General features: G+C 38.0%; 1 protein-coding gene across 1 annotated transcript in view; it reads right to left on the bottom strand.

Annotated features, from left to right (window-relative positions):
- Window positions 1-389: 389 nt before the first annotated feature.
- LOC131996102 (uncharacterized) overlaps window positions 390-27,236 on the bottom strand; it is a 38,820-nt gene continuing 11,973 nt past the window's right edge. The window contains exon 2 of the mRNA XM_059365552.1: window positions 390-518. Within this exon, the coding sequence (XP_059221535.1) occupies window positions 390-518 (129 nt within the window). The remainder of the gene's footprint in view (window positions 519-27,236) is intronic.

Raw genomic sequence — 27,236 nt, 5'->3', positions numbered from 1 at the left:
GGATTTGGATTAGTATTTCCCAAACATCCCATTATGGAACAAATTAGAGGAAAACTTACTTGTCACAGTATCAATTGAGTGCGGCCCGATTCAAATTTAAGCTCAATGATAAGGGGACCACCTATTTTATGCCGAGTCCGAACGGCTTGTAAAAAGTGACACCTCTTTGTTGGGAAGTTGTACATGGCTGAAACACATGTTGCCAGCATTTGGTAGGGGATAACCATCGCTGAAAAATTTTGTAAGGTGTTTTCTAGCCAGCAGGATTTGACTCCGGGCGCACGATAGGCGGGTGTGCTGAGCTATGCACCACGGTGGACCCCGTGTATGAGTGTAGCAAAATATTTACATATCAAATTTGTACAAGGGTATATGTTTACCTAAATCTGTTACTGGAATCTTTGCAACGTAGATTGTGCCCAGGGTGTTAGAACTAAACCAAATTGAATGTGACCTTCATAGAGACATGGAGCCTTTAATTTGCTAGCTTGTAGGTGGTTAATCATTATGTTAGGTGGCTAATCAATATGATCCGAAAATAATTAATAGGCTCCTAAAATCACTTTTTGTTCGAAAAAATATTTTATTAAATTCAGCCAAATCGGCAACCTCCAGCGGCTCACGAAATCAAGATCCAAGATCAGTTTATATGGCAGTTCTGCCAGGTTATGAACCGATTTGAACCATACTTAGCACAGTTGTGGAAAATGATACCAAAACACCACACGCAAAATTACAGCCAAATCGGATAACAATTGAGCCCAGATCGGTTTATATGGCAGCTATATTAGGTTATGAGCCGATTTCAACCATACTTAGCACAGTTATTGGAAGTGATACCAAAACACGTACAAAATTTTATTCAAATCGGATAATAATTGCGCCCTCTAGACGCTCAATAAAACAAGACCCAAGATCGGTTTATATGGCAGCTATATCAGAACATGAAACGACTTGGCCCTTTTACAATTCCAACTGACCTACACTAATAAGATGTATTTGCGCAAAATTTCAAGCGGCTAGCTTTACTGCTTCGAAAGTTAGCGTGCTTTTGACGGACGGACATGGCTATATCGACTTAAAATGACATGACGATCAAGAATATATATACTTTTTGGGTTCTTAGTCCATATTTGGAGTGTTACAAACAGGATGACGAAATTTGTATACCCCCATCCTATGGTGAAGGGTATAAAAATATGAGGAATAGACGATGTGAAGCTATTGGGTTGCCCAAAAAATAACTGCGGATTTTTCATATAGTCGGCGTTGACAAATTTTTTCACAGCTTGTGACTCTATAATTGCATTCTTTCTTCTGTCAATTATCAGCTGCTACTTTTAGCTTGCTTTAGAAAAAAAGTGTAAAAAAAGTATATTTGATTAAAGTTCATTCTAAGTTTTATTTAAAATGCATTTACTTTCTTTTAAAAAAACCCGCAATTACTTTTTAGGCAACCCAATAATTTGAAATTAGTGCCATTGGTTAAATCGTAACTTTGTCCAAACGTAAAAATTGCATGGTTAATACCTTCAATTAAGCGGAGTTGATATCTTTAAATTGTGAAATTTTTGGCATACATATGAATTTCAATTAAGCTATTTCTTAAATCAAAATTTCAAAGCCCGGGCGCCTCTTGGCGGGCACCTAAACTTGGTCATCTCGTCATTTCGAAAAATTGCTCGGGCAGCCAAATCTTCATTTGTGGTCCGATTTTCAAAATGCTTTTTTTTGCTGGATAGTGCTCAAAAATCCCTGCTTGAGGTATGCAATATACAAATTTAAATTTTTATTTGTTGAATTTTTGCTCGAGATTCGATTTCGATTTCGCAATTTACGAAGGCATTTGTGGTTCATCGTTTTCATTTTTATGGATGACTAGCTGGACAGGGCCCGCTCCGTTGCGCCATCTTTCTTATATTTTATCTGAGCCCTATACTGACACGGGTAGGAAATAAGTCCTGTTTTGGGGTGCTGGTACGGCCTTTCAGACATTTCGCCCCAATGTGGATATCATTTTCGTCCTCTACTCCCAAATACCTTTCATTTGAGCCTCATATTGAGGCGGTCGGTAAATGTATCCGGTTTTGGGGTATTTTTCAGGGTGAAGTGGACGCCTATATATTAGATGGGTGATCTAGTCTCAAATATCTATCATTTGAGCCATATTTTGTCATTATTGTCGGCTCGCCTTGATATCCCACCCTAAATAAGGATACCAAATTTCTGTTTTTGAGTTATTATAAACAAACCACATTTCGCTTAAATCGACCCACTCATCTTCGAGATCTGACATTTTTGAAAATAAAGTAAAGGGAGGGTGCGCCCATTAAAGTTTGGATGTTAGATCTAGTTCATTCTTTTGGATTTGGTGGTGGATGAGAGTTGCCAAACCCCTTGCCCCGAAAGTGTTTATCATCATCGTGCATCGTGCTCTACTCTCAAATTTCTTTTTCTTGAGCCCTAATTGCTATTGGTTTAGGGGGAGTTTATGGGGTGAGACGACCCCCAAACACTTGGCCTCAAAATTGGACATTTGTGCCCCTTATTGCTATAGTAGGTAAACATAGCCGGTTTGAAGGGAGTTGAGGGGGCGGACACTGAAATAATATCAGCATCGTGCTGCAGCACGATTTTGTTTGGCTCTTAATGTCAAGCATTTTGAAGTTGGCTATCAAGATATTCAGGGAAACGGGTCTCGTACTGATCCACACTAATTATTATTTTGTTGTTTTGTTAGTTATCTACATTCAAAATCATATTTCAAAGCGACCACTTGGAATGACACATTTTTAAAGATCTGTGGGTCCTCCTGTGCCTATCCCAATTTGAGGGTAAAAAGTGTACTCTACTACCAAAGACCTTTTTTTACTGCCCTATCCTATTCTGAAGGAATTATTTTTAATTCCTCCTGAACGGCAGGACTGGTGGACGTGACCCAGATTTTTGAATTCTTATATCAACATAAGATTCGAATTCGACTGACATAGATCTTTCTTTTAATTCACATATTATCCCACTCGAACTACACGTCTTATTGAAGGGTATTCACTAGGTGGGCCGGTTCCAGACTCTATCAAAAATATGTATACACTAATACGAAGTATTTGTGCAAACTTTCAAGCGGCTAGATTTACTCCTTCGAAAGTTAGCGTGCTTGACAGACAGACGGACAGGCGGCGGACATGGCTAGATCGACATAAAATGTCACGGCGATCAAGAATATATGTAAAGGGTGATTTTTTTGAGGTAAGGATTTTCATGCATTAGTATTTGACAGATCACGTGGAATTTCAGACATGGTGTCAAAGAGAAAGATGCTCAGTATGCTTTGACATTTCATCATGAATAGACTTACTAACGAGCAACGCTTGCAAATCATTGAATTTTATTACCAAAATCAGTGTTCGGTTCAAAATGTGTTTCGCGCTTTACGTCCGATTTATGGTCTACATAATCGACCAAGTGAGCAAACAATTAATGCGATTGTGACCAAGTTTCGCACTCAGTTTACTTCATTGGACATTAAACCAACCACACGAATGCGTACAGTGCGTACAGAAGGGAATATTGCGTCTGTTTCTGAGAGTGTTGCTGAAGACCGTGAAATGTCGATTCGTCGCCGTTCGCAGCAATTGGGTTTGTGTTATTCGACCACATGGAAGATTTTACGCAAAGATCTTGGTGTAAAACCGTATATAGCTCGTGCAAGAACTGAAGCCGAACGATCTGCCACAACGTCGAATTTTCAGTGAATGGGCCCTAGAAAAGTTGGCAGAAAATCCGCTTTTTTATCGACAAATTTTGTTCAGCGATGTGGCTCATTTCTGGTTGAATGGCTACGTAAATAAGCAAAATTGCCGCATTTCGAGTGAAGAGCAACCAGAAGCCGTTCAAGAACTGCCCATGCATCCCGAAAAATGCACTGTTTGGTGTGGTTTGTACGCTGGTGGAATCATTGGACCGTATTTTTTCAAAGATGCTGTTGGACGCAACGTTACGGTGAATGGCGATCGCTTTCGTTCGATGCTAACAAACTTTTTATTGCCAAAAATGGAAGAACTGAACTTGGTTGACATGTGGTTTCAACAAAATGGCGCTACATGCCACACAGCTCGCGATTCTATGGCCATTTTGAGGGAAAACTTCGGAGAACAATTCATCTCAAGAAATGGACCGGTAAGTTGGCCACCAAGATCATGCGATTTGACGCCTTTAGACTATTTTTTGTGGGGCTACGTCAAGTCTAAAGTCTACAGAAATAAGCCAGCAACTATTCCAGCTTTGGAAGACAACATTTCCGAAGAAATTCGGGCTATTCCGGCCGAAATGCTCGAAAAAGTTGCCCAAAATTGGACTTTCCGAATGGACCACCTAAGACGCAGCCGCGGTCAACATTTAAATGAAATTATCTTCAAAAAGTAAATGTCATGGACCAATCTAACGTTTCAAATAAAGAACCAATGAGATTTTGCAAATTTTATGCGTTTTTTTTTAAAAAAAAGTTATCAAGCTCTTAACAAATCACTCTTTACTATATGCGGTCTCAGACGAATAATTCGAGTAGTTACAAACAGAATGACGAAATTAGTATGCCCCCATCCTATGGTGGAGGGTATAAAAAATATTCGAGGAAAATTTACCAATTTTACAGTAACAGAAGAATTTTGACAATTTTCGATTTTGAAAAAATGTGAGGTGCGCCGCAATAAAATCCTGGCTACGTTACTGGATCTAACCATTTCGAAGAGATATCTTTATGGAATATTTTTTACTAGCTAATTCTTCGAGATAAGTCCCAGAGGTCTATCACCACCACACACTAGAAAGCAGAAGTAGTTCAACATTATTACTAAATTTCTCATGAACATTCCATCAAGCAACTGGGGATAAGTCTTTCATGTCAATGATTGCAGTCCGATTAAATTTTAAGCTCAATGAGAAGGGGCCTCCTTTTTATGCCTAGTCCGAACGGAGTCCCGCATAGTGATAACACTTGGTAGAGAAGTTTTAACATGGCAGGATACCTCACAAATGTAGCCAACAATAGCAAGGGGATAAGCACAGTTGAAAATTTTTCTGATGTTCACGCCGGGGTATAAACCCGCGTTCGGCGTCATAGGCGAACATGCTAATTTCTGCGCCACGGTGGTCTTCAAAGTCATAAATATACCCCGGATTTTTATGCCAAATTGAAACTTTGTAATTTGTTGCTTCAAAAACACGTTAAGACATTTCAAAAAAATTAAATTTTATAAACATGGAATATCTTGGAAACTACGAAAAGCTACATTTTTATCGCCTTCACCATAGGATGGGGTACACTAATTTCATCATTCCATTTGCAACACCTCGAAATATTCCTCTGAGACCCCATAAAGTACATAAAGGGTGATTTTTGAGCTATTATCTTTTTGGCAACTCTGGAATTGTCGATTTTGGAGTGAAGATCAGCCAGAAGCATTGCAAGAGCTACCAACGCATCCAGAAAAAGTCACAGTTTGGTGCGGTTTATGGGCTGGTGACCGTACTTCTTCAAAGAAGATGCGAATCGTAACGTATCTGTGAATGGAGCGCTATCGTGAGATGAGATCAAACTTTTTTTTTGCCCAAAATGCAGAAGCTTGACTTGCATAACATGTGTTTTCAACTAGACGGTGCCACATGACATACAGCACGCGTAACAATGAACTTCTTTAGAGGTGAGTTTGGTGAACATTTTATTTCACGTTTGGGGCCGGTCAATTGGCCGCCTAGATCGTGCGATATAACGCTTTTAGATTTTTTTTGTGGAGCTATGTTAAATCTCGTATCTATACAGACAAGCCCGCTTGAATTAAAGCCCGATTTGGATTAGAATTGATATGAAATTTTGGATGTGGTGGTTTGGTATGACTTCAAACAACTGTGCTTAGTATGGTTTAAATCGTTTCATAACTAGAGATAGGCGGTGGGTAAATACCTTTTGGCCAAATACCTGGGTATTTAGCCATAAATACCCAGGTATTTGGGTATACCTGGGTATTTATTATTTTGAAGATATCTTGGATATAAAAACGTTTTCGAAACAATTTTTGATTATTTCGTATTCTTTGTATATAAAACTGACCTTCCGATTTCAAAACAGTCGGAATTTAGTTATATATATATACCCGCTATACAGATCGATCTCCAGACTTAAAGACTTGAGGCAATAAATTAGACCTTTTTTCTTGCGATTTCGATCAAATTTGGTACAGTGTGTTCTGGTAGATTCCTACCCATATCTTTGAAGTGAGGTCCAGATCGGACCATATTTGGATGTAGCTTCGTTATAAACCGACCGCCCGATCTCCCGATATAGGGTATTAAGGCCACAAAAGATCCATTTATTACCCATTTGAAAATTGGCACAGTTAATTCTGGTAGACCCTTAACTATTGCTGTCACATGTGGTCCAGATCGGACCATATTTGGATGTAGCTGTCATATAGACGGAATTCCCAATAAAGTGTATTGAGCCTATAAAAGGGCATTTTTATTTTGCATTTCACATATTTGTTGAATGAGGTTCAGATCGGACCATATTTGGATATAGCTGGCATATAGACCGATCTTTCGATATGGAGAAGCAATTTGCATCCGATTTCGATGAAATTTGGCACAGTGAATTCTGGAAGGCTCCTTCCTATTCTTGTGAAATGTGGCCCAGATTGGGTCATATTTGGATATAGCTGCCATATAGACCTATCTCAAGACATAGGGTATTGAGCCCCTAAAAGTAGAATTTTTCATCCGATTGGGTTTTGGTACCCTCTTCACATTCGCTTTGAATATCGTCCAGATCGGACCATATTTGGATATATTTTCCATATAGACCGATCTAACGATATAGAGTTTAGAGCCCATAAGAGGAGCATTTTCATCCGATTTTGCTGAAATTTAGCACATTGAGTTTTGGTCGACCTCTACACTTTTTGTTGAATATCGTGCAAACCGGACTATATTCTCATATAGCTGCCATAACAGTGAACAGTGAGCTTTGGTGCCCCCCTTCACCGTTTAGTTGAATATCGTCCATACCGATCTCCCAATATAGAGCATTGAGCCTAGAAAAGGAGCATTTTTCATACGATTTCCATGAAACTTGGCTACGTCCCTGATGGCGTATATATCTAAATTTGAACCGATCTGAGCTGTATTCACCAAGGATGTCGAGAGGCCTAACTCAACTCACTGTACCAAATTTCAGCGAAATCGGATAATAAATTTGGCTTTATTGGGTCTAAGACCTTTAAACAGCAGTTCGGTCTGTACGGGGGCTTTATCAAGATATTGTCCGATATAGCCCATTTTCAAACTTGAACTTACCCTGCCAATGGACAAAAAAAAATCTGTGCAAAATTTTGGCTCAATATCTCTATTTTAACAGACTGCAGCGTCATTTCAACAGACAGACGGAAAAACATTGCTAGAACCCCTTAGATTTTTACGACAATCAAAAATATATATACTCTAGAGGATCGGAAATTGATATTTCGATGTGTTGCAAACGGAATGACAAAATGAATATACCGCCATCCATTGGTGGTGGGTATAAAATTGGTCAATAAACATCAATAATATTCTCGGTTCTCCTTATGAAAAAAAATATTTGAGCAGAGATTACAAATTAAGTCAGGATTTCGCTTTTAGTGAGAGGGTGTCCATCAACTAGTGCGAGAGTGTGTGTTCTTAAGAACAAAATTAGTGGAAGTACCCACTTTATAAGTTGAGAGAGATGATAGAAAAAATAAAAATGTTTAATCACAACAACTGTTAATGATTAAGGAAAAATCAAAAGAATATTTTAATCAAAAATATTATTTAAAAAAAATATTACTTAAAAAATATGTTTTTGTATATTTTTTTTCGATAACGACCTTAGGGATCATAAAAATTGGATTTTCTAGTAGTCGGCATTTGAGTGCTGTCTGGAAAAAGGTTCTTCTGCGTCCTTGGGAATTCGAATTGGCAGATCGGTTTATGAGGAAGATATATCAATATATTGTCCAATGCCTTCGAAATTAACGTGCCTATGGACGAAAAAATAATCTCTACTACACGCCTGTGGCACAGAAGTTAATAATCCGCCTATGAATCTCAATCTCTGGATTTGAATCCTGGAGAGAAAATTCGAAAAATGTCCCTTAACTGCTTTAATCACGCTGCGGCCTCTTCAATTTAAGAGCTGAAGTTTGGTATGGATTTTTTTCTATCCACAGTCAGGTTCAGTTCGATTATTAATATTCAGCCCCTATATAATCGATCACCCGGTTTACCGCCCTCAGCTCATGAATGAAGTATTTTTTAAAAATGTTTCCAAATTTCCAAATATGTGTTATATTAGACCTTTTTTCGGAAAAGGTCAATTTTGTAACATATTTTGAAAAGCTGCCACATAGAACGATCTCCCAATTTAAGGTTTAGTTTGTAAAATGCTTACTTTCGCTAAAATTTCAGTCAGTGTGTTGTGGAGAGAGTGGGTTCTGATTCGCTCTATATTCGCATTAAATTTGATCCATATTGGATATACCTTCTATATAGATATATCTCTCGATTGAACTTCTTGGCCCCATAAATGGCTTATTTTTTAACCGAATTCCCTAAAATTTGGATAAGTGGGGTAGTATTGTCCTCTCTACATCCTCCATCTAAGTTGAATATAGCTATTATATATACCGATCTCCAAATGAGAAATATATGTGTAGTTGTGACTATCTAATTTTTGGCTCGAGCGAGCTTATGACATTTTTATACCCATCACGGAAGGATGGGGGTATATTCATTTTGTCATTCCGTTTGCAACACATCGAAATATCCATTTGCAACCCTATAAAGTATATATATATTCTTGATGGTTATAAAAATCTTAGACTATCTAGCCATGTCCGTCCGTCTGACCGTCTGTCTGCTGAAATTACGATGCAGTCTTTAAAAATTGAGATATTGAGCCGAAACTTTGAACAGATTCTTATTTCGTCAATAAGCAGGTTAAGTTCGAAGATGGGCTATATCTTGATATAACCCCTATATAGACCGATCCACCGATTTAAGGTCTTAGGCCCATAAAAGCCTCACGCCCTTCGTCATCCCCTTCAATTTGGCTCAGATCGGTCCAGATTTGGATATAGCTGCCATATAGACCGATCTCTCGATTTAAGGTCTTAGGCCCATAAAAGGCGCATTTATTGTCCGATTACGCCGAAATTTGGAACAGTGAGTTGTGTTAGACACTTCGACATCCTTCTGCAAGCTCAGTTCATATTTGGATATAGCTGCCATATAGGCCGATCTCTCAATTTAAAGTTTTGGACCCATAAAAGGCGCATTTTTTGTCCGATGTCGCCGAAATTTGGGACAGCGAGTCGTGTTAAGGCCTTTCAGACCGTTCTTCAATTTGGTCCAGATCGGTCCAGATTTGAATAGAGCTGCCATAAAGACTGATCTCTCGAGTTAAGAACTTGGGCCTTTAAAATTCGGATTTATTGTGCGACTTTACCGAAATTTGGGACAGTAAGTTGTGTTAGCACCTTTGATATCCCTCTTCAATTTGGCCCAGATCGGTCCAGATTTGGATATAGCTGCCATATAGACCGATCTCTCGATTTAAAGTCATGGCCCCCTAATAATTTATTATTCGATTTCGCTGAAATTTGACACAGTGACTTATGTTAGGCTTTTCGACATCCGTGTAGTATATGGTTGAGATCGGTCAATAATTGGTATACCAAAAAGACCAAAATTTGGTCTATAAAATTGATCAATGGCCAGAGATGGGCGATGGGTAAATACCCATGGAAAAATGACAAATCTATTGCCTCAAGACTTAAAGACTGGAGATTGGTCTATAAAGCTTCTATATAATTAAGATTCGATTTTATGAGATCAGAAGATCCGGTTTATATACAAAGAATACGAAATCATCAAACATTTTTTGGAAATTATTTTTATGTCCAAGATATCGGCAAAATTATAAATACCCAAATAAATACCCAAGCGTTGGGTATTTACCCGGTAGAAACACATCTCTATCAATGTCCGTGCCGAATTTGGTCTAAATCGAACCATATTTCGATATAGCAGCTATGAAGACATATATTATGCATTTTTCACCGGATTTTGACGAAAGGTGGTTTACATATATACCCGAGGTGGTGGGTATCCAAAGTTCGGCCCGGCCGAACTTAACGCCTTTTTACTTGATTTGTTTTTCCTCGTTTTATTGGGTAAAGTACACAGAAAAAATATAGACCTATATTTGACCGAATAAACATAGTATTGACTAATAAAAAACTTTTTAAACGAGGTGTTAATTGCTTTCATTGTTTTTGACATTGAAATCCGATTTTTTTGTACATGCCAAGTAATTGGTAAAGAAGCTACACGTTGAACATATTTTTAATTGTACGAATTAAATTGTTATTTAATAATACAAATTTTGAGTATCTTTATCTGCGATCTGTTGTTCCTATATGTCTAGTTTCATATACAGACACATAGTGGCGTTGGTAGACAAAAATCAAGAAAAATAGAAAGTGTGGTTTCTATTTATCTCTTTATAAATAACTTATTAAGTAATAATTGTTAAGTAAAAAACAATATTTAGTAAAAAAGTTTTATGCTGAAATAGTGTAAGCAGAAACAAGTAAAAGCCTGTCAAGTTCGGACGGGCCAAATCTTGTATACCCTCCACCATGGATCGCATTTGTCGAGTTTTTTTTCCCGGCATCTCTTCTTAGGCAAAAAGGGATATAAGAAAACATTTGCTCTGCTATTAGAGCGATATCAATATATGGTCCGGTTTGGACCACAATTAAATTATATGTTGGAGACCTGTGTAAAATGTCAGCCAATTCGAATAAGAATTGGGCCCTTTGGTGGCTCATGAAGTAAAATAGAGAGATCGATTTATATGGGAGCTGTATCGCGCTATAGACCGATTCAGACCATAATAAACACGTATGTTGATGGTCATGAGAGAATCCGTCATACAAAATTTCAGGCTAATCGGATAAGAATTGCGCCCTCTAGAGGCTCAAGAAGTCAAGACCCAAGATCGGTTTATATGGCAGCTGTATCAGGTTATGGACCGATTTGAATCATACTTGGCACAGTTGTTGTATATTATAACAAAACACGTCGTTTCAAGCGGCTAGCTTTACTCCTTCGGAAGTTAGCATGCTTTCGACAGACAGACGGACGGACGAAAGTACGGACAAACGGACGGAGATGGCTAGATAGACATAAAATGTCGCAACGATAAAGAATATATATACTTTATGACGAAATTAGTATACCCCCCATCCGATGGTGGAGGGTATAAAAATTAGGATTTGAATAAATGAAATAAGTACATTCCAAACGAAACAAATTTGAAAACATATAAGAAGGTAGACGAGGTATTTATAAATATTATTTTATTTTAATATCTCGTTATCACTATAGAGACTACATTGGCTTGGATTCCGTGGATCTAGATTTCATAGCATTGTGTGCAAAATGCAAAGATTGGTATTTATTTCGATTCACTTTGATATGTATATAAATTATTTTATTCATTATACTTCTTACAGAAGGTATCCACGACAATTAGGAGAGGAGGCTCACAAAGGAAAGGCAATTTTTATTCTTTCTTTTAAAAAATGTAAAATAAAAATATATATTTTAAAGCAATATATTACATGCTTTATCCAATAAAATAAAACGTTGTTTATTAATGCCATTTAGGAACATGTTATGCAGAACTGTGTAAAATTTCAGCCAATTCGTATAAGAATTGCGCCCATTGGGGCTCACGAAATAAAATAGAGAGAACGATTTATATGGGATCTGTATCGGGCTATAGACCGATTCAGACCATAATAAACACGTTTGTTGATGGTCATGAGAGGATTTGTCGTACAAAATTTCAGGCATATCGGATAATAATTGCGACCTCTAGGGGTCAAGAAGTCAAGATCCCAGATCGGTTTATATGGCAACTATATCAGGTTATGAACCGATTTGAACCTTATTTGACACAGTTGTTGAAAGTAAAAATAAAATACGTTATGCAAAAATTCATTCAAATCGGATAAGAATTGTGCCCTCTAGAGGCTCAAGAAGTCAAGACCCAAGATCGGTTTATATGGCAACTATATCAGGTTATGGACCGATTTAAACCATACTTGGCACAGTTGTTGGGTATCATAACAAAACACGTCGTGCGAAATTCCATTCCATTCGGATAAGAATTGCGCACTCTAGAGGCTCAAGAAGTCAAGACCCAAGATCGGTTTATATGGCAGCTATATCATGTTATGGACCGATTTTAACCATTCTTGGCACAGTTGTTAGATATCATAACAAAACACGTCGTGCAAAATTTCATTCTGATCAGATAAGAACTGCGCACGCTAGAGGCTCAAGAAGTCAAGACCCAAGATCGGTTTATATGGCAGCTATATCAGGTTATTTACCGATTTGAACTATACTTGGCACAGTTGTTGGATATCATAACAAAACACGTTATGCAAAATTTCATTCCAATCGGATAAGAATGGCACACTCTTGAGGCTCAAGAAGTCAAGACCCAAGATCGGTTTATATGGCAGCTATATCAAAACATGGACCGATATAGCCCATTTACAATACCAGCCGATCTACACTAATAAGAAGTATTTGTGCAAAATTTCAAGCGGCTAGCTTTACTTCTTCGGAAGTTAGCGTGCTTTCGACAGACAGACGGACGGACGGACGGACATGGCTAGATCGACATAAAATTTCACGACGATCAAGAATATATATACTTTATGGGGTCTCAGACGAATATTTCGAGTAGTTACAAACAGAATGACGAAATTAGTATACCCCCCATTTTATGGTGGAGGGTATAAAAAAAACTCTATTCTCCGTGTTTTCAACTTTCCGTGTTCAGCTCGATCCCCGGGAACCCGGATAATCAAGTTTCAACTGAATGTGTGTGAGAACAAACGCCACCCTTTGCATAAGGCTATGCCAAAACCTTGATAATTTTAAATAACATTCGTGCCTGTTTCAAAAGATTTTAACATACGTTCCACAAACGGTTACATGTTGAGTTGTACTACGTAGAAATCGTATTGTTTCAATCTTGTGCGCCATCTTGCGTAAATGCAAAGAATAACATTCTAAGGGCAAATATTGTATAGCTGGTGGTTGTATTTCTGTTATTTGTTATACCATTGAGCGGTTGTTTATAAAGGGGAAATTTATTTTTATGGAAGGGGAATCTTCCCGAATGATGTGGACAATGTGGTGAAGTAGAATTTAATTATAAAAGTAGCATATTTTTGGGCAATTTGCTAAATATTGGTTTAACCGTTGACTTACCAAGGAATTTTGTTCACTAAACATAAGTTTTAAGAAAAAAATTTTTGCGTTACAGCAAAATGGGGAATGCTTGTTCTTAAAAAGAAGGAGAATTTTAAATTTATATTACAGATTATTAAAAAATCAAAAATACCACTAAAATTGCGTTTGGTTCGGCCGGCCCGAATAAATCGCCTTTATTCAGTTTTTTTTTGGCAGAAATTAAAACAAAAATGGTTATATCGGGTTAGTAACCGATTCATATCAAACTCGGCAAAGATTTTAAGTGTCATAACAGATGTGTACAGACTGATAGACAAATAGGCGCATAAGATTGAATTAACTAAGAATCTTAGGATAATCAAAACTATACACATTTTTTAAGGTCTCAGATCATTATTTAGTTCAGTTAAAATACTTATACAAATATTTTAAGCAATCCAATTAAAGGTAGAATTCGGAGATATTAAAAAAATGCGGTGTATTCTAGTAAAATTTCTACCAAGCCATCGCATGTAAATTTGTAATTGGCCCATGATCATTGTACAGATTTACAGAGGGGATACTGCTCTCATATCAATAAGTGCTGTTCGTTTCATGTTTAAGCTCTCCTTTTTATAGCCGAGTCCGAGCGGCGTGTCGCAATGCTACACCCCTTTGAGCAGAAGTTTTTACATGGCTGCCATACCATATTTATACCATACACCACCTCTGTGGAACAGGTTATTATAACTTTGTTCATTTGTTTGCAACGCTAAGATGGACAGGAGCTAGAACCTTATATCGATCGGCTTAGAATCACTTCCTGATTCGATTTAGCTATGTCCGTCTGTCAATACATTCTTGTTATGAAGGCACATGTCGCATTTATTGTCCGATGGTCATAAAAATTTACACAAGTTACTTTTTTGGACACAAGGACGAACGATATTGATTTTGAACAAAATCGGCCCAGACTTAGATGTAGCTCTCATATACACTGAACAAAAAGGGTATCGTATTATGTGGTAACCTAAAATTGATAAAAAAATTTAATATGCTTTTTGAAAATGTTCTCTTCTGTTATGAAAATTTTCTAAATTACAGGAATATATCCTATTTTTAAAGAAATTGCGATTAGTTAAAGTGGGGTAATTTCTTAAATTTTTTAATTTAAAAAAATTAAATTTAGGTTCAAAAATACTCCCGGAAGGGAAAATTACATCCTTAATTGTAGTCTGAGACCAAACTTGCAATGAAGAAACATGTTTGTAGCAAATTTTTACTGAACCTTATTAACATTCATTTTGCGGACTTGCTAATTTGAAGTTCTTCACGTTGTAGAAGCAAGTAAAACAAGTAAAAAGGCAGGCCGGGCCGAACTTTGGATACCCACCACCTCGGGCATACATGTAAACCTCTCTTAGTCAAAATCCGGTGACATTCAAAATTTGGCAAGATTGGTCAAACAATGAGCTTGCAGTGGCTCTTGGGGTGAAAATCTATATACATATATGACAGCTATATCTAAACCAGGGCCGATTTCTATGAAAATTACCAGTAATATCGAGAGTCATATGATCCTTCTTGTAAAACTTCGAGAGAATCGGTTAAAAAATAAACACTTTATGGTTTTATCTCTATTATCCTATTCAAAATCTAAATGGTAAATTTCGGTTCATTTTTCTAAAAAGCACCAATTTAAAGAGATTCCTTTTTATGACCTCAGTGGTTCAAAATTTGGATTAGCCTATAAGCTAGTAGGTTACCAAATTATTTTACCTCTTTTAGCACTTATCCTGGATTGAAGGAGGCGGTCGTAGCATGTCCGCCTATGACATTGAATGCCTGGGTTCGAATTCTGTCGCAAACATCAGCGGTGGTTATCCCCTCTAATGACGACGAAATTTGTGAAGAACAGAGGAGGACAAGGACGAGCAGACCAAAGATTTTTTTTATGAGAATATGACCGCTGTCCCGCCCATGATATTAATACGAGTACCATTCTGGGAGATTTTAATGCGAAAATAGGAAAAGAAAATACACACGAAAAACTTCCGATAATGGGCTGTGCTAATAGACTTTGCCGCGGCAAAGAACATGGTATTAGCAGCACCAGAATCCAACATCGAAGATTCACACTACCTACCGATAAAAACAGCTCATGTTGTGATAGATGGAAGGAATTACAATCGAAGGGTGAACTTCGATTCGGATCATTTCCTATTTGCAGTTCGCACCCGTCTTAGTGTTTAAAGAAACGTACGATCTGACATTGCACGTAAGCTGGACTTTGGAAAGCTGCAAACACAGCAGGTGGCAAAAGCATACTCCACTCGGCTAACCCGAAGTGGAGTATGCTGTCCCTGTCGATAGTATAGCAGCGCAATGGCAAACCATTCATTGCCCACTCGATGGAAAGAGCCGCCATAAATGCGGCGTACAGGGCAAATTTACAGTCAGTAGCAACGCCAGATGAAGGAGAGGTATCGGGAGAAAAGAACAGAAGAAAATCGTCTCATCCACAAGAAGAAGAAGAAGAAGAAGAAGGAAATGGAAAGACGTAGGCGTACTTGGAGTGTTTGAGAGAAAATCCTTGGTAAAATATATGGAGCTGTCTGCGGTAGTGGCGAATTTGAAGACGACCATAAAAGAAAACCAAAAGTTCGATGGAGTGACCAAGTGGAGAGCAACATATCAAAATTGGGTGTCAGAGATTGGAAAAGAAGCACAAAAGATCGCACGATAGTCTGTCTCACTGTCTGAAACCTTAATTGTTATTGAACGGTACAGAGAGGTTCTTTCTTTTTTTCAACTGAGGAGCGTGTATCAGCAAGCTTCATCCTGCAAAGTCGTATTAGTTTTGCATACCAAACTCAGATATGGCTTGAATTACCTTTGAACGTATAGGGCTGTCGAAGGCGGTTTTGTAGTCAGCGAAAAGATTGTAGGGGTTGATTTGTCCTCCTAGGGTCTTTTCCAGGTTTTGGTACAGTGTACATATCTGGTCTGCGGTGGATTTACCAGGTCTAAGGCCACACTGCTAGGGCTCAAGCTGACTTTGGACTTTAATCTACCACACAGTTGGCTCGATAGTATCTTGTATGCGATGGGTAGGAATTGGTTCTAAGGTATACTCATGATAACCATCTCGGATACCAGCAGTTACCGGATTTCCTTCTTTGTATCTGAAGGAGGATGTGCCTGTACCATTCATTTGAAATTTACCATTTTTTTAAATGGCATTTTTACTGTTTCAATAAAAATAAATAATTGATATTTTTCACATAAATAAAAAAAATGTTATTGCATTGGATTAAATTGCGAATAAAACATGAAATATATTCGTTAAAATATTTATATGTTTTTTACTAATGGTTCCAGGGTTCAAAAAAAAATTTCGATTCCATTTTGAGCTTCTCTTCGTTGTCGGCGACCGTCTGCAAACAATATAATTTAGCATTTTGTATGCAATACCATAAAGTCTAGATCCACATGTGTTATATTCCATCCTCAGCGCCCAAATCAATATAATCTATATTAATCTATATATATAGAAATGAATTTGTGTTTGTTTGTATGTTTGTTTGCTTGTTTGTTTGTAAATTTGTTTGTTCCATACAGACTCAAAAACAGCTGAACCGATTTCTTTTAAATTTTCACAGATTGTGGGAAGTGGTCCGGAAGAAGCAATAATCTATATATTTTATTGATATTGGTAGGGGGACGGACCCTCCCATTTACCCTAAAAGGACGACCCCAAAATAAAAGTGAACCGATTGGGACAATATGGGATTCAAATGAAAGGTATTCAGGAGTAGACTATGAATTTCATACTTAAAAATTTGATCCAAGTAATTGGGGGCCGCCCCCACCCCAAGACCCCTAAAATACATTGTTTGGACAATAATGACAATATGTGAATGGAATGAAAGATATTTGGGAGTAGATTAAGAAAATGGTCAGGCAGGAGGAAAAGGCTTTTTAGTTGTTGATATTGGAAGGGGCGGACCCTCCCCCATTACCCCAAAAACACCACCTAATTTCGAAAGTGGGCCGATAGGGACAATATCAAATGAAAGGTATTGGGGAGTAGAATACGAATATGGTATTAAAAATTGGGATGAAGTATGCGAGGGGTCGTCCAACCCCAAAAACTCCTCCAAACAAACATATTGGACGAAAATATCAATATGGGACTCAAATGAAAGGTATTCGGAACTAGACTACGAATATGACTTAAACAATAAGGTCCAAGTAATTGGGAGTCGCCCACCCTTAAATGGGAATATAATTCGATCCTAGCTAGACGAGCCTCAAACTAAAGGCATTTGGTAGCAGATTACGAATATGACATTAAACTTTGTGTCCAAGAATCTAGGTGGTGCTTTACTTCCCCATTAAAACAATGGGGGATCAAGTGATAGATATTTTTAAGTGGAGTGCGTCATTCAAATTTGTGCTCAAATGGCAGATGAAGTAAGGCGCCCCCACCAACCGGCTGTAAACCTTAAGTCTAGATGGCCGCCATTTTTAGCTCATCGACAAGGAGCCTTCTTTTTGTAGACAAGTCCAAGCAACGTGCTGCTGGGCAACACTTTCATGTTCAAAAGTTTTAAATGGTTTAATTACTAAGAACTGTCGCCACCGCACCCAATATTAAGACCGGCAAAGGAGTTTTCTACCACTGAGAATCGTTTAAAATGGCAATTTGATTTGATTTAAAAAAGACTAAATTATGACTATTCAACAGGTAGCCATATAGTATGTTATAGACATCTACCACATCATGATCAATATTATAGGAGCTAAGCCGCTCCAAGCGAGTAGCAGCATAGACAAAGGAAATCTATAGACTCATAAGATATGTTCAAAAAGTCTAATAGATGGGAGAAATGTAAAATCCTCAGTCGTTTATATGTGACGGCGCAACCATCCGGGGCGACAGGGAACGGAAAATTTTAAGTTATTTTGTTAAGATTTTGAGTATTAAAGTCTAAACCTTTCCCTTATCGATGGCAGCACCAACATTTAAATAAGCGCCATCTAGAACAGAAAGAGGGCAGAGTGATAAAAATTAATCCTGCAGCGTCTATCTTTGTTTTGGCCGTAAAATAAAGAAAAACAAGTAAAAGCGTGCTAAGTTCGGCCAAGCCGAATTTTATATACCCTCCACCATGGATCGCATTTGTCGAGTTCTTTTCCCGGCAACTCTTCTTAGGCAAAAAAAGGATAAAAGAAAAGATTTACTCTGCTATTAGAGCGATATCACGATATGGTCCGGTACGAACCACAATTCAATTATATGTTATAGACCTGTGTAAAATGTCAGCCAATTCGAATAAGAATTTGGGGGCTCAAGAAGTAAAATAGAGAGATCGATTTATATGGGAGCTGTATCAAGCTATAGACCGATTCAGACCATAATAAACACGTATGGTGATGGTCATGAGAGGATACGTCATACAAAATTTCATGGAAATCGAATAATAATTGCGACCTCTAGAGGCTCAAAAAGTCTAGATCCCAGATCGATATATTACAGCTATATCAGGTTATGAACCGATTTGGACCTTATTCGGCACAGTTGTTGAAAGTCGTAATAAAATACGTCATGCAAAATTTCAGCTAAATCGAAGCTCAAGTCCCCAGATCGGTTTATATGACAGCTATATCAGGTTATGGTCCGATTTGAACCATACAGGCACAGTTGTTAGTCAGTCAATAGCGAAACACGTCGTGCAAACTTTCATTCCAATCGGATAGAAAATGCGCCCTCTAGAGGCTCAAAAGTCAAGACCCAAGATCGGTTTATATGGCAACTATATCAGGTTATGAACCGATATGAACCATATTTGGCACAGTCGTCGAAAGTCATAACGAAACACGTAGTGCAAAATTTCATTCCAATCGGATAAGAATTGCGCCCTCTAGAGTGCTTTCGACGGACAGACGGACGGACATGGCTAGATCGACATAAAATGTCACGACGATCAAAAATATATATACTTTATGGGGTCTGAGACGAATATTTCGAGTAGTTACAAACAGAATGACGTAATTAGTATACCCCCATCCTATGGTGGAGGGTATAATAAAGTATAGGAATTTCGTTGCGGTTGTTTGCTGTAATATTTTTTAAATTTCAGGTAGTTTAAGTGGCTATCTTTGCCATAGATAGAAATTTATTTAGTATTGTGCGAATATCAAAGTTTGTCTTAAACTGTTAGATGGGAAGTCTCTATGAACGTACGCAGAATCAGAGCTATTGGAGAGTAGAATACATTACAGATGTGACATTTTCTACGTCTTGAAAGCGAAAGCTCAGTGAAGCGGGTTTGATTGAAAATTTAGCTCAAAGATAAGAAGCCTCCTTTTTATAGTCGAGCCCAAGTGGCATGCCGATAAGTACACATTTTTTCGTTCTGTCACTCGATTCGTTCCCCAAGTCATTGAAAACAGCTGATTTTATAAGGGAAAAATAGCTGTTTGCAGTGACAACAAGTAAAAGCGGGAAAAGTTCGGCCGGCCCGAATCTTACATACCCTCTACCATGGATCTCATTTGTCATTTTTTGCCCGATATCTCTTTATAGGCAAACAAAGGATAATGGATAAAAATTGCAAAGCTATTGGAGCTATTTCAGGTTATCAACCAATTCGGAACATGCTTGGTTTGGCTGTTGGAGACCATAGTAATTGTCATTGCGCAAAATGTCAGCAAAAATTGGATAAGAATTGAGCCCTATATTAGCTTAAGCGTAAAAATCGGGAGATCGGTTCATATGGGAGCTATATCAGGTTATGGACCCAATCAGAACATATTTGGCACGTATGTGGAAGGTCATAGGAGAAGTCGTTAAAATAATGTTTAGTCAAATCGCATATTAATTGCGCCCTCTAGAGGCTCAGAGAGTGAAATTAGGAGATCGGTTTATATGGGAGGTACAGCAAGTTTTAAACCAGTTTGAACCATACTTAGCACAGATGTTGGAAGTCATAACAAAATATCTTAGCGTGCGACTAAGAATGTATCATAGCGTGCGACTAAGAATGCCAATACGATCAAAAATACACATATATCCTTTGTTGGGTCTCAGATGAATATTTCGATGCTTTATGGAAGGAATGACGAAATTAGATTATGATGGAGGGTATAAAAAGAAAAAACAAATTAAGTGGTCTAGGCCATCAATTTTTGTACTGAAGTCTAAATGGATAATGATTATTGTCGCAACTATTATTGAAGGAATATCCAGTGCAGAAAATTTTTTCTGATATTTTTGGCATGGGTAAGCCGGAGGTGTTTGCCCATGAGTAACGGTGACATTAGATAGGCCGATAAAACTGGAAATTCGATTCAATTCAAAAATAGACAAAATGAAGACAATGTGATGGGAATCAACAGCGAGCATCACCAACAGCAAATTCAGCGCCATCTATTGGGAGATAGAAATTATTTGAATTGTCAAGCAAACCCGAACAAAGAAAAAGACCGCGAGAGGTACAGGAGAGTGTGTTCAAAGTTGATCATATGCTTTTCACTACTGTTTTGACAAGTTGTCTTCCAATAAATAAAATAAAGGAACTAACCTTTGACTGTTTTCGGTATTGTTTTTTTAACCCTCCTACCCTGGGACAAGCAAGCACAATAGTTTAAAAGTTCTATAAAAACATGACCCCAGAATATATACATACGTAACTTAGAGAATGCAAAGAAGAGTAATTGAAAAAAAAAGCTTTAATTCATATGGTGTAAAAGAAATCGCAGCGAAGCGGGCCGGGTTCAGCTAGTCTTATATATAACAAGTAAAAGCGCGCTAAGTTCGGCCGGGCCGAATTTTATATATACCCTCCACCATAGATCGCATTTGTCGAGTTCTTTTCCCGATATCTCATTTTAGGAAAACAAAGGATAAAAGAAAAGAATTGCTATAATATTAGAGCTATATCAAGTTATGGTCTGGTCTGAACTGAATGTTGGAGAAAATAGTAGAAGTCATTGTGTAAAATTTCAGCCAATTCAAGTAAGAATTGTGCCCTTTAGGGTCTCAAGAAGTAATATAGAGAGATTGGTTCATATGGGAGTTATATCAGTCTATGGACCGATTTGGACCATATTTGACATGCATGTTGAAGTCATGGGAGAAGCCGTTCTACTAAATTTCAGCCAAATCACACAATAATTACGCCCTCTGGAGGCTCAAGAAGTCAAGATCACAGATCGGTTTGTATGGCAGCTATATCAGGTTATGGAACGATTTCAACCATACTTAGCACAGTTGTTGGAAGTCGTAATAAAACACATCGTGCTGAATTTCAGCCAAATCGGATAAGAATTGTGCCCTCTAGAGGCTCAAGAAGTCAAGACCCGAGATCGGTTTATATGGCAGCTACATCAGGTTATTTACCGATTTCAACCATACTTAGCACAGTTGTTGGAAGTCGTAATAAAACACATCGTGCTGAATTTCAGCCAAATCGGATAAGAATTGTGCCCTCTAGAGGCTCAAGAAGTCAAGACCCGAGATCGGTTTATATGACAGCTATATCAGGTTATTTACCGATTTCAACCATACTTAGCACAGTTGTTGGAAGTCGTAATAAAACACATCGTGCTGAATTTCAGCCAAATCGGATAAGAATTGTGCCCTCTAGAGGCTCAAGAAGTCAAGACCCGAGATCGGTTTATATGGCAGCTATACCAAAACATTGACCGATATAGCCCATTTTTACAATCCCAATCGACCTACACAAATAAGAAGTATTTGTGCAAAGTTTCAAGCGGCTAGCTTTACTCCTTCGAAAGTTAGCGTGCTTTCGACAGACAGACAGACGGACATGCCTAATCGACTTAAAATGTCACGACGAACAAGAATATATGGGGTCTTAGTCGAATATTTCGAGCAGTTACAAACAGAATGATGAAATTAGTATACCCCCATCCTATGGTGGAGGGTATAAATCAATTTGTGTTAGTTTGTAGGTTTGTTTGTTTCTTTGTGTGTTCCTTATAGACTCAGAAACGGCTGAACCGATTTTCTTGAAAACAACTCCTAATCGGACATATTTACCGACCATGGCAATATGGGACTCAAATGAAAGGTATTTGCGAGTAAAATACGAATCTGATATCCAAATATGGGACTAAGTTTCTAGGGGTCCTCCCCTTCCCCAAAACACACCCAAACAAGACTTATTTACTGACCATGGCAATATGGGGCTTAAATGAAAGTTATTTGAGTGTAGAATACGAATCTGATATCCGGATGTGGGACCAAGTGTTTGAGGGACCGCCCATCCCCGAGAACATCCCCCAAAGAAGACAAATTTACGGCCATAGCAATATGGGGCTCAAATGAAAGGTGTTTGGGAATAAAGCACGAATCTGATATCAATATTCGGGAAAAGTGTTAATGGGGCCACCCCAACTCCATAACACCACCCAAATAGGAAGTTTTGCAGACCATGCAATATGAGGCTCAATAAGAGGGAAAACAAATTAGATATATATATATATTTTCAAGGCCAACTCACTGAATGGCCGGCCATCCCCCAAAACACCTCCCAAGCCGGTCATGTTTGCCGACTATGGAAATATGGGGCTCAAATTAAAGGTATTTGGGAGCAGACCATGTATCTGATATCATCATTAGGGACCAACTGTCTAGGGGACATCCCACCACCATAACAACCCCCAAATAGGACGTGTTTGCTCATCAAGACAATTTGGGTCTTAAAGAGAGTGGAACTAAACATTTATAGTTTTTAGCGCCAATACCCCAAACCTGACATATTTGCTGAATTTTTCAATAAGGAGTTTAAATGAGATTAGAAAACAAATTTGATATCCAATTTTGAGGCCAATGGGGATATGAGGTTCAAATAAATGATATATAGATATATGAGAATAGAGCACGTTGCTGATATATTTTCCGGGCTTAGTGTTTGGGGGACCACCACAATCCCCAAAACACCCCTAAATTCGGCATATTTACCGACCATGTCAATGTGTAGCTTAAATGAAAGCTATTGGGGGTAGATCAAGAACTGATACCCACTTTTGGGACCAATTTTCTGGGGGTCTACCCCTTTCCCAAAATACCCCACAAACAGAATTTTTTTACTGACAATCGTAATATGGGACCCAATAAAGGTAATTGGGAGTAGAATACGAATTTGATATCCAAATGTAGGACCCTGTATTTAGGGATCACCCCTTTTCCAAAACAGCCCCCATAGGGTCAAAATTTTTCGACCATGCCATGGCTTAAATGAAAGGTATTTAAGATTGGAATTTGATAACCAATTTTGGTTATCCACAAAAACCAATGGCAATATAGGTTTTAAATAAATGTTATTTGAAAGAAGAGCACGATGCTGATATTTTTCAGGGGTAAGTGTCTGGAGGACCACCTCACTCCCGAAAACATCCCTAAATCAGACATTATGAGAATATCGGGCTGAAATAAAGTATTTTAGGAATGGTGTTCATCCTACATCCAAACTTAAATTCAAAGACCAATATGGGTATGATATGGGATGCAGATAAAGACACTTATATATACAATAGTTAAACTGTTAGTCAAGCGATATACAATTTTCGTAGCATGGTATTTCACTAAAAGCTCTTTAATTGTCGAAAATAAATATTCAAAGGAAACTTTGGCTCCACATAAAGTAAAAGAAAGCGGAGCGGGCCCGTTTCAGCTAGTAGGCTTTATAATCTATTGATAACGGAAGGGGGCGGACCCTTCACCGTTACCAAAAAACACCACCCAAAATCTAAAGTGAATCGATAAGGACAATATGGGTATCAAATGAAAAGTATGCGGGAGTAGATAACAAATCTGACATACAAATTCATGTCAAGGTATAGGGGTCACACCACCCCCACAAAAACGAACAAAATGGGCACAAAAGCCAATCACGAATATCTGGGACTCGGTTTGTTTGATCCGTATAAACGGCAGAACCGTTTTCTCAAAATTGTCGCTTATTGTGTATAATTTTTCGGTATCGGAAGGGAGACGGACCCTTTCCTTTTGGCCAGAAGAACAACCCAAAATCAAAAGTGGACCGATCGGGACAATATAGGTAATAAATGAAAGGTATTGGAGAGTAGAATACAAATATGTTATTAAAATTTGAGTCTCAGTACCCATCGGGGTGCCCTAACCCCAAAATTCCCCAAACAGACATATTGGAAGACATAAGCTATATAATTTTTAAATATCGGGTGGAGGCCAACCCTCCCGATAACCCCAAAAACGCCACCCATATCCAAAAGTGGTCCGATGGGCACAATAAGGGTATCAAATGAAAGGTATTGGAAACTAGAAAACGAATATGATATTAAAATTTGAGTCTAAGTACCCATCGGACCGCCCTAACCCCAAAACTTCCCCAAACAACGGCTAAACCTATTACCTTGAATTTTTTGCAGATTGTGTAGGTTTGTCTGGAAGGATATAAAGGCTGCATAATTTTTAGATGTCGGGTGGAGGCGGACCCCGCCCCTAACCCCAAAAATGCCAGCCATATCCGAAAGTGTTCTGATAGCCACAATAAGGCTTCCAAATGAGAGGTATTGGAGACCAGAAAAAATATATGGTATTAAAATTTGGGTCCAAGTACCGAGCGGGCCCCCCAACCCCAAAACTCCTGTAAACACATATGTATTCGAAGTTCATGTCAATATGGGACTCAAATGAAAAGTGTTAGGCAGTAGGTTGCAAATGTGGCATAAAATATTAGGTCCAAGTAATAGGAGGTCGACCACCCCCAAATACCCCCAAATATTAGTAGATTACGAATATGACATTAAAATTTGCGTTCAAGTCCAGGTGGCGCTTTTCCTCCTAAAGATACGTCAAATGGGTTATTTGACCCATTATGACAATATGGGACTTAAATAAAAGGTATTTGAAGGTAGAAAACGAATTTGATATCCAATTTCGTTTTGGGGTACGCCCTAAAGCACCCCCTAAACTGAGCTTCATTTCTGTTAGAAAGAACGAATTTGATATCCATATGTGAGTCCCCTAATGAGAACATTACCCTAAGAAAGAACTTTACCACCAGGATCCGAGAAAGGGCAAATTCTCACATATCAATGAGTGTTTTTTTTAGCCGAGTCCGAACGGCGTCCCGCAGTGCGACATCTCTTTGCGGTAAATGTTTTAAATGACCATGCATATCTTTTACCTCGCAAATAAACACCGCTTTCTCCAATGTTCTCGCCAGGATTCGATCGCGTTCAGCATCTTAGGCTACAATGGCACGAATTCGATATAAGCATTCAGGGCGAAGTGTCCCCACCCTAAAAAGATATTAGAGAGTTAAAGAAGGCGCTGCGGAGCGGGCTCTCCTACCAACCTCATAAGAAAAAATTACCCAGATATAGCGTTTAGATAGCGAGAAATCGTAATTTCATTCTGCATAACATTTCAAAAATTAAGATTTTTTAAAGTGCCACAAAACGTTTGTATTCACCGGCACACCACGTCCACAATAGCAAATATTTTCATCTATCTTTTGGTTTCCTAAGTTGTTACATGTTTAGTATTGCCTGACATTAATTTTTTTGAAATCGGTTATGATAAAAAATTTTTTTTTTTTGCCAGTGAAATTGAATTCAAACCACAGTGCGTTCTTCTTCATGCCACAACACAATAAAGCATTATAGGTCTGATAACTGCAGTAAAAAGCCAATTCATGACAGGCAACTTATAACCCCGTCTGTTATTGACAACTTTAACATATATTTCCTCCTGAAATAGTTATATTCCAAAGTAGAGGAGACACTACACCTGCTTGAGGTGTTCCTCTGCTGATCCATCTTTGTACATCCACAGAACCCAGGCCTGCCATAATGCACATTGTAGTAAGTAATTAATAACCATTCCTGCGATTGTATTGATGTCTCGAAACTTTAGTGCCATCATGATTGAAGGCGGTTTTATATTGGGTTGCCCAAAAAGTAATTGCGGATTTTTTAAAAGAAAGTAAATGCATTTTTAATAAAACTTAGAATGAACTTTAATCAAATATACTTTTTTTACACTTTTTTTCTAAAGCAAGCTAAAAGTAACAGCTGATAACTGACAGAAGAAAGGATGCAATTACAGAGTCACAAACTGTGAAAAAATTTGTCAACGCCGACTATATGAAAAATCCGCAATTACTTTTTGGGTAACCCAATATTATTGAAAGCACCTCAATGCCAAGAAATATTACCATTGTGTATTCCCTGACAGCGAAAGAATCCTCTATATACCCGACTAGTTCATGAAGGTTTTACCAAAAAAAAAAAGAAGTGAATTTGAAATTCGAAGAAACCCTAATTCGTAACTTGCGTTCAAAACTTGACGGACATTTAAGACAGTAGCTATGAAAATAGTAATTTTTCAATAAAACAGATTTGTTCATCACAAAGATATTCCAAGCGATTTAGTTTTCGAATATATCTACTTTTAATTTCACTAAGCCTTCTATATATATGGCCACGTTAAATTATTACTTGATTTTCCCTTTAAGGCCGGTACGCACCTCAAACGCAAAACGAATGTATAGTTTTCTACCACCATGTTTGCTATCGAAAATTTCGCTTGGGCTTTACTTGGAAGAACATTTAGAAACAGCATTAAAGTGCATGCATGTCACCATTGCCAATAAAAAGAAACAAGCAAAAGCGCGTTAGGATCGGCCGAGCCGAATTTTATATACCCTCGACCATGAATCGCATGTGACAAATTATTTGAACGACGTTTGGAACCATATAGAGCTTTATCAAAGTATGGACCGACATTGGTTTTATTATGGCTGTTAGAAGCCATAGAAAAATTCCACGTCCAAATTTCGGGAGAACGGTTTATATCGCAGCTATATCAGATTATGAACCGATTA

This window comes from Stomoxys calcitrans, chromosome 3, assembly GCF_963082655.1.
Source record: "Stomoxys calcitrans chromosome 3, idStoCalc2.1, whole genome shotgun sequence".
NCBI classification, from domain to species: Eukaryota; Metazoa; Arthropoda; class Insecta; order Diptera; family Muscidae; genus Stomoxys; species Stomoxys calcitrans.
This window is presented reverse-complemented; position numbering and strand designations above follow the sequence as displayed.